Source organism: Pyrus communis, chromosome 16 (assembly GCF_041283825.1).
Source record: "Pyrus communis isolate YQ-2024b chromosome 16, ASM4128382v1, whole genome shotgun sequence".
NCBI classification, from domain to species: domain Eukaryota; kingdom Viridiplantae; phylum Streptophyta; class Magnoliopsida; order Rosales; family Rosaceae; genus Pyrus; species Pyrus communis.
The window spans coordinates 28,481,856-28,491,679 of record NC_142580.1 but is presented as its reverse complement, the minus strand read 5'-3'; the positions used below and the strand labels follow the sequence as shown (position 1 = coordinate 28,491,679).

The 9,824-nt window shown below is 32.5% G+C and overlaps 1 protein-coding gene across 1 annotated transcript; it reads right to left on the bottom strand.

Moving 5' to 3' along the window:
* Positions 1–6,178: 6,178 nt before the first annotated feature.
* Positions 6,179–6,626, bottom strand: LOC148690249 (uncharacterized). Its single transcript, XM_088687224.1, has 2 exons — positions 6,503–6,626; positions 6,179–6,402 (listed from the first exon to the last, which is right to left on the bottom strand). Exons 1-2 carry the CDS (start codon positions 6,609–6,611, stop codon positions 6,179–6,181), a joined length of 333 nt encoding a protein of 110 aa, XP_088543350.1. The 5' UTR covers positions 6,612–6,626.
* Positions 6,627–9,824: the final 3,198 nt, after the last annotated feature.

The window sequence follows — 9,824 nt, the reverse complement described above, 5'->3', positions numbered from 1 at the left end:
CGTTTTACGAATTCTCCAAAACTAATTTCAACGATCCAAACCGTCAAAATTGTTTGTATATGCTTGGAGATCACATCAGCAAAAAATCACAAAAAAAAAAACATTCAGAGATCAAGTAAACGGGACAAAGCTTTTCAACGGTTATAAACGAAAAATCACGATTTAACGGTTATTTTAACTCCAATTTTGATGATTTTTTATAACTACACTCCTTGACCCTATATGAATACAATGAATGAATTCGATCTTCAATTTAAAATATTTACACAAGTGGATACCACAAAATCTTATGTTATACTTAATAAAAGTATAAATAAATTCTAAGTGTTAGTCAATCTATCGTTTTACGAATTCTCCAAAACTAATTTCAACGATCCAAATCGTCAAAATTGTTTGTATATGCTTGGAGATCACATCAGCAAAAAATCACAAAAAAAAAACATTCAGAGATCAAGTAACGGGACAAAGCTTTTCAACGGTTATAAACGAAAAATCACGATTTAACGGTTATTTTAACTCCGATTTTGATGATTTTTTATAACTACACTCCTTGACCCTATATGAATACAATGAATGAATTCGATCTTCAATTTAAAATATTTACACAAGTGGATACCACAAAATCTTATGTTATACTTAATAAAAGTATAAATAAACTCTAAGTGTTAGTCAATCTATCGTTTTACGAATTCTCCAAAACTAATTTCAACGATCCAAATCGTCAAAATTGTTTGTATATGCTTGGAGATCACATCAGCAAAAAATCACAAAAAAAAAACATTCAGAGATCAAGTAACGGGACAAAGCTTTTCAACGGTTATAAATGAAAAATCACGATTTAACGGTTATTTTAACTCCGATTTTGATGATTTTTTATAACTACACTCCTTGATCTTATATGAATACAATGAATGAATTCGATCTTCAATTTAAAATATTTACACAAGTGGATACCACAAAATCTTATGTTATACTTAATAAAAGTATAAATAAACTCTAAGTGTTAGTCAATCTATCGTTTTACGAATTCTCCAAAACTAATTTCAACGATCCAAACCGTCAAAATAGTTTGTATATGCTTGGAGATCACATCAGCAAAAAATCACAAAAAAAAAACATTCAGAGATCAAGTAACGGGACAAAGCTTTTCAACGGTTATAAACGAAAAATCACGATTTAACGGTTATTTTAACTCCGATTTTGATGATTTTTTATAACTACACTCCTTGACCCTATATGAATACAATGAATGAATTCGATCTTCAATTTAAAATATTTACACAAGTGGATACCACAAAATCTTATGTTATACTTAATAAAAGTATAAATAAACTCTAAGCGTTAGTCAATCTATCGTTTTACGAATTCTCCAAAACTAATTTCAACGATCCAAACTGTCAAAATTGTTTGTATATGCTTGGAGATCACATCAGCAAAAAATCACAAAAAAAAAACATTCAGAGATCAAGTAACGGGACAAAGCTTTTCAACGGTTATAAACGAAAAATCACGATTTAACGGTTATTTTAACTCCGATTTTGATGATTTTTTATAACTACACTCCTTGACCCTATATGAATACAATGAATGAATTCGATCTTCAATTTAAAATATTTACACAAGTGGATACCACAAAATCTTATGTTATACTTAATAAAAGTATAAATAAACTCTAAGCGTTAGTCAATCTATCGTTTTACGAATTCTCCAAAACTAATTTCAACGATCCAAATCGTCAAAATTGTTTGTATATGCTTGGAGATCACATCAGCAAAAAATCACAAAAAAAAAACATTCAGAGATCAAGTAACGGGACAAAGCTTTTCAACGGTTATAAATGAAAAATCACGATTTAACGGTTATTTTAACTCCGATTTTGATGATTTTTTATAACTACACTCCTTGACCCTATATGAATACAATGAATGAATTCGATCTTCAATTTAAAATATTTACACAAGTGGATACCACAAAATCTTATGTTATACTTAATAAAAGTATAAATAAACTCTAAGTGTTAGTCAATCTATCGTTTTACAAATTCTCCAAAACTAATTTCAACGATCCAAACCGTCAAAATTGTTTGTATATGCTTGGAGATCACATCAGCAAAAAATCACAAAAAAAAAACATTCAGAGATCAAGTAACGGGACAAAGCTTTTCAACGGTTATAAACGAAAAATCACGATTTAACGGTTATTTTAACTCCGATTTTGATGATTTTTTATAACTACACTCCTTGACCCTATATGAATACAATGAATGAATTCGATCTTCAATTTAAAATATTTACACAAGTGGATACCACAAAATCTTATGTTATACTTAATAAAAGTATAAATAAACTCTAAGTGTTAGTCAATCTTAAAAACAAAAACTCTTTATCCTTGCACATTTAATATTTGTAATAGATTAGTAGTGTATGTATTATTTTTTTTATTAGGCTTTCATTTTCGAGTGTAGATATAGTACTTGAACGAGAAATGTTTTAATGTTTTCAAGTAATATTTATGTCGCAATGTGTGGTATGTGCAAATTTTAAAAAAAATATATTTTTTTCTTAACGGGTCATAACGGGTCGGGTCACTTTACCCGTTGGGTAAAGTGACACGACCTGTTAAGGACCCGTTAAGATAACGGGTGTGACACGACACGACCCGTTAAGATAACAGGTGTTACACGAAAACGACACGAACACGACAGACACGACCCGTTTGCCAGGTCTATATATAGACATACAAATAATTATATTATACAACTATTATGTAATTAATAGCTAAACAAAGTGACAAGACAATACTATAGGATAATAGCATAACAATAATCATATTACCAAAACTAGTCATTTCCATACTCATTTAATTATAGTTCATCATAAAGCAAAATATCTCAATACCAAACACAAAAGCATATCCATAGTCATCTTACTAACCATTATATAATACAATAAATACCTTAATATAAGTTGGCCAATCTTCGTCCGATGCTTGAATAGTGTTTGCAACAAGGTCCTAACCCATCCCAGTATGATTAACAAGCTTGGCAAACTCATGGTGAATCTTCCGCAACCGATTATATTTTTGCTTCAATTTTTCACGAGTGTATCTCTTACCATATTTGTCAAACAAGTTCATGCCAATAGCATCCCACTAATTCTTTTCTAAAGTGTTGGTTTGCAAGCCTTTTTTCTCTTCATACAACATACTAATAAAGTACTCTTCAATAGGTTTTGCCCAATTAGTTTTATCATCAAGGTCATTTTCAAAGTCCTTGTTTGACATCCCTCAAACACGTGCTAGAACAATGTAAACAGAAACATCGAAATTAATGCAAAGCTAAAAACTACATTCACTTAAGACCAAAATACTGATATTCACTTTCACACACTTCCTACTTAAAAAGAAGTTCTTTAGCATTTTCTGCAGTACAGATTATTAATGTTAAAACTTAGGCAATTACTAAAGATAATAAACTAATATCCAATCTTTCTGCATAAATATTAAGTTCACTAAATTTGGTGTTACCAGGTCAAAGAAACAACATCCTTTTCCTATGCCAATACATCAAGTTTCTCAATACATCAACTTCAGGTGATGGGGATCAACTACTGAATGTTATAGACACTCTATCAGAAATTTAGGGGGCAATTAGGTAACTACTGCAACTATAATATTATAATGTATACATATAAGAAATTCTTTTTCTTTGCAGTTTCGTTGCATATGTAAACTTGGTGTTCTAAAAACTAAAAACAATACAATACATTGCAATAATATGAATGGTGAGGCTAACGATAAAAGGTCAAACCAACACTAGCATTTCCAAAGAACAAAACGCAGAGGTATACAATGTTGACTATAACAGCAAGCACGCAACAACATATTGAAAGCTTACAACTTTGCAGATGGTCATTGTGACTTATAGTAACAGTGATCAGAACAAAAAAGACCTTTTAACCGATACTTGTTACTCTGCATAATTTGGGCACTTGAAGTTTTGATGTTTGCTTATTGATGTATGTTATTATGCTATTTTGGAAACAGATACAAGGCTTGGAAGAAAGTGCAAAGTCACTGAGGGGAAGATGTTATAAGTTTCACAAAGGATGTCGAAAGTTTACATATGATGAGAAGTCTCTCTATCTCGTTATGCTTTCGAGCTGAATAATGAGACCACTTCATATGAAGAAACATATTACACCAAGAATAAACAGATTACACTAAGAATAGGGCACAAATACATGAATGCACAGAGGAAAACTATACCTTCTTCATATGAAGAATTTAAACCAAAACATCCCCACAATCTCCCCAGTTCAAACCATGGAGTTTTTTACATCTTAAGAAAAATATATGGAATTGCGGAGGTTGTTGTTGTAGTTGTATAATTATTAGCAACTGTTATATGTATCTTATAAGGAAAAATCATATCAATACGTTTTTTTAACAAAATTGAAGAGAAAAAAAAATTGCAGGGTCTCCAAGTAAATTCCAGATAAAACCATAACTCCAAGTAGATTCCAAGTTCGAGATTTCCATACCTCGAACTGAAGGTGGCGTGGCGTCTGCTACTCCAAAACTTGATCCTTGATAAATTGAACTTCCTTCTACGATCTAACAATTGGAAAAATAGTATTCACACAAAAACCCAATACACAGAGAATAAGATAGGCATACACAGAGAATAAGAAATCGACAACGCTAGCAAGAATGCCTCATTGCATTGGTAGAAGAACCAGTCTAGACAAGAATCGAAAACAGATGACCTGCAGTACGCTGACTAATGACTACAATCTCACCTATTTTACTTTAGTTGGCTCAATGTCATCCTAAATGCATCATTATTACAAATTCGATTTTAATAAAGACTAACAACTAGAGACATCTTTGAGTGGGTAATGCTTTTCAAGCGACTACTAATTTTCACATGCAGATGCAACAAATCTTTGAAACCACCAATAAAAACACATAATTGACCAATTATACAAACAATCAAACATTCATGCAATTCAACACAAAAAGATAATACAAGAGAGAGAAAGTAGAGAGAGAGTTATAGAAAATTAAATCCGAAATTGGAGTCACAAATATGCAATGTGAAAAGGGTCTCTTCGAATTGGATTGAGGAATTGAAGTCTCAAAGACCCAAAAACTCGAAAAAAGGGATTACATGTTCGTCTTTATTCTTGGTCGTTCGTCGTTCGTCATTGGTGAGGCGTAAGGCCTGCTCGTGGTCTGCACGGCATAGGATATGAAATCATGAAAAAAAAAAAAACCCTAAAACCTGACTTTTGTTGTTTTCAAATTATAATGGCAGTTTTTATAATTTTTTTAGTCTAGTTTTGCAAAATGGGCCTACCAAACATGTTTTTTTTTACCTTAAAACTTAAAAATAGTTTTTGAGTTAAAAACTTTGGACTCAAATCCAATACCAAACAGGCCCTGAGGTTTTAACCTAGAAATAACTTTTTTCCTCAAACCCTTCTTGCCTAAAATTTTAGCCATTGATTATTAAAAAATGAATTTAGGCTATTTTTTTTTTCTTAAAGTAACTTTTTTTAAAAGGAAAAAAATTCTGTAGACTATCCAAATTTAATCTTATGAACATTTTAACCAAAAAATATTTCGATTTTGACAAACACTGAAAAATTACTAATCGACACCATGAAACTCGTTAAGCACTATGAAAAAATATGAAACAAATAAAAGATTTTTTTTTTAATTTTAGCCGTTATATTTAAATTTGGACTGTTAAATTTTTTTTTTACCATTGAATTTCATCAAATTAGATCTTAACCGTTGGATTCAAAGAATTTATAAATATAAAACTAAATAAAATGGCCAGCCCCACTAATCCTAGGCTAAATCCTGTACTAAATTTGGCTTTGTTTTAGGTTTTAGGTCCAATTTTAAGCTTGGGTTGGATTCGATTTCTTTTTTTTGGGGGGGGGGGGGGGGGGAGGGAATAGAAGGGGAAAAATAGGTTATAGGTCAGGGTTGGAGATGGTATTAAGAGTCTGTCCTATCAGATCCATCTAAATCGCGATTCTCGCTTAGACAAAAAATAGACAACTTTTATTTTTTTTAATAAATTGTAAGACACTTATTGAATACTGAACACATATTATAAGCTTGTTTTCCACTTTTTCATTATATTCTAATACTTTAAACCTATATATCATTTTATTTTGTACTTTAGAATAGGAAAACGATTCTTAAGCACTCGAATGCTTCGTTCAACAACATTACGTAGTGATGAGTGCCTAAAGTTGAACAATTCCATTGCTCCTCTTGGACGTTTACCTTTTCCTCTAAAATCATGCAAGTGATAACGCACTTTGCGATATGGTGCAAGAAACCCACTCATGTTGGCATAGCCGGAATCAACAACATAATATTTTCCTATTCCAAGAACAATGCATATAAGTATTTCACTTGAGCCAAATACAATAAGAAAAAAAAATATAAGTAATTTGATATGTATCAATGACTTCGTTCGTACCTTCTTTAGGCATTAGAAACCTATTATCTTCTCTTGTTATTGCATCCATCAACACTCTCGAGTCATTAGCCATTCCTTCCCATCCGATGTACACACATGTGAACATCATGTTAAATGAACATGCTAACATAATATTTTGTGTCATACTAACTTTTCTACCTCGGTATGAAATTTGTTTTGATGAAGGAGCCCATGCACTGATATGTGTTCCATCAATAGCGCCAATGCAATTCTACCATTTTATAGTTCTAATCATCACATGTTAGTGCACAAAATATAGTTTACTTCAACCTAAGTTGTTATTCTAGAGCTTTAAACATGTATCTTTCTAGGTTTTGTAGAAAAATAATAGTCATGATCTAACTAAATAATAAAATGTACTTTATAAATACATTACCTAAGACCATGGATCGTACTTCGGATTTCCCAAAATCTCAGAAGGTGTCGCATCCATATTTGGAGGTTGAATTATACGAGTACCAAGTCGACATATTGCTTTGAGAACTTGGTTAAATTGTCTTGACACAGTCTCTTTTGAATGTTGGAAAGTTTCAGCAATTACCCTATTGCGGATTGTATGATTGATAGTAAACAAGAACATGCATACGGCATCCTCCACACAAACTAATCTATCATCTTGTAGAAAGTTCAATTCTCTCAATATCGAGCACAAAATCCTGAACGTGTTTTTATCCATCCTTACAATATCAAATAACCTATGTGGATGTCCATTCAATAAGTCTATCATATATTGACGGCCTGAAAAATGTGAAGTCATGCATGGCTCTTTATTTAAACATGAGAAATGCTCATATAATCTTGTAACTAAAAACAACCCTCCAAGTGAATCATCCAAATCAGATGATGAATTACTTTCTGAACTTGAACCATTGTCGTCCACTTCATTTGAATCCATCCTATATAGACATACAAATAATTATATTATACAACTATCAAGTAATTAATAGCTAAACAAAGTGACAAGACAATACTATAGGATAATAACATAACATTTATCATATTACCAAAACTAGTCATTTCCGTACTCATTTAATTATAGTTCATCATAAAGCAAAATATCTCAATACCAAACACAAAAGCATATCCATAGTCATTTTACTAACCATTATATAATATAATAAATACCTTAATATAAGTTGCCCAAGCTTCGTCCGATGCTTGAACAATGTTTACAACAAGGTCGTAACCCATCCCAGTATGATTAACAAGCTTGGCAAACTCACGGTGAATCTTCCGCAACTGATTATATTTTTGCTTCAATTTTTCACAAGAGTATCTATTACCATATTTGTCAAACAACTTCATGCCAATAGGATCCCACTGATTCTTTTCTATAGTGTTGGTTTGCAAGCCTTTTTTTGTCTCTTCATACAACATACTAATAAAGTAGTCTTCAATAGGTTTTGGCCAATTAGCTTTATCATCAAGGTCATTTGCAAAGTCCTTGTTTGACATCCCTCAGACACGTGCTAGAACAATGTAAACAGAAACATCGAAATTAATACAAAGCTAAAAGCTACATTCACTTAAGACCAAAAGACTGATATTCACTTTCACACACTTCATACTTAAAAAGAAGTTCTTTAGCATTTTCTGCAGTACAGATTATTAATGTTAAAACTCAGGCAATTACTAAAGATAATAGACTAATATCCAATATTTCTGCATAAATATTAAGTTCACTAAATTTGGTGTTACCAGGTCAAAGAAACAACATCCTGTTCCTATGCCAATACATCAAGTTTCTCAGTACATCAACTTCAGGTGATGGGGATCAACTACCAAAGGTTATGGACACTCTATCAGAAATTTAGGGGGTAATTAGGTAACTACTGCAACTATAATATTATAATATATATGACACACCCCGGCCCAAAATGTCCACTAGGACTCTGAATAGAGCTTTGCTAGTCGTCACTTGGAAGGTGACGAAGCCATAAAGTATAATGATGGACAATGTGAATAAATTTAAACCTAAAAGTGTCTAAGGACAAGAGTGCATTGCGAGCGGGAAGGAGCTCGTTTCACATGCAACATCAGAGCATAAGTAAAGTACAGTAGTGTGGGTAAGGATCATACCCTCAAAGGTAGCCACCTATATTGAGATTCGCCACAAATCCTTGTCGATATGGACTTTCAGCAGCTAAAACCTGGAAGGACGCAAAAATAAGGGTGAGTAGGCCTAAAAATAAAGTTTTTAATAAAAACCTTTTTGAAAACATTATAAGCCTCCGCCGTAAAACCCCGTATAATTTTCTAGAAAATAATAATACATACATATATAGAAAATCATGCCCGAGAGTAGTGAATACCAAGTATATGCCATGTCAAGTATCTTAGCAATGAAATAAGTAAGCCAGGTAAAATAAATCAATGTAAACTGATATGCCAGCCGGAGTCACCTAACGTGACTTGTACAGCTCTAAACCTTCACACGAGTCAGAACCACCTAATATGGTCTGTACGACATGTTGGATGTAAATAGATACGCTCAAGTGCTACGATCACGTGAAGGTTGTGCGAAGTATGGCAAGTCACCTACGAGTCGGAACCACTTAATGTGGTCTGTACGACAGGCTGGCACCTACCTTGAATCTAAGGTGAGCATACGGTGCGGGAGGTGAACAATCACGTGAAGGCAGGCCCATACCTCGGGCGGAGCACTAACACCTGGGTACAGGATAATGAGTACCAATTGCATCCAAGCATAACCATATACATCACAACCACTAACAACGTAATGTACTCACATATAGCTTACATGGGCTCCGCAGCATCACATAACATTATGCAAAGCTATACTAATGCATATACTAAAATATAACGCAAGTATGACATGACATTTCAATCACATTTCATTTAAAACAATTTCTGGGAAAAACGTAAAGTATACATACGTATATATATATATATATATATATATATATATATATATATAGAAAACCAAAAACCCGCTCACCTAGAGTCCGCGCTACAACTCCTAGCAAAAACGTCAAGGCGTCACGAACGATCGGCGCCTAGAACAATTATCAAATCATGTCTTAGAATTCTTATCAATAGAATATATAACTTACATGTCCTAATTAGGAAGATCCGTACGTCGGATTCCCATTCCGTAAGTTTTTAATATCTTTAAATATTACGTGTTATAATGTATCAAAATTTAGTGACTATCCAACGGTCAGATTGTCGATTACTATAATAATTAAGCGGCGAACTTTAATGGAACTACGTTCAAATGATGGAAATTCGTCAATCGGACTTCACCAATAGAATTAGAGTATTCAAATTTAACCTAGGA

What these genes read in the sequence shown, in the direction of transcription:
- LOC148690249 (XM_088687224.1), bottom strand. Translation starts at nt 6,611, where the DNA reads ATGATGTTCACATGTGTGTACATCGGATGGGAAGGAATGGCTAATGAC. An exon ending in GTTTCTAATGCCTAAAGAAG is followed by an intron (nt 6,403 to 6,502) that starts GTACGAACGAAG and finishes TTCTTGGAATAG; the next exon opens with GAAAATATTATGTTGTTGAT.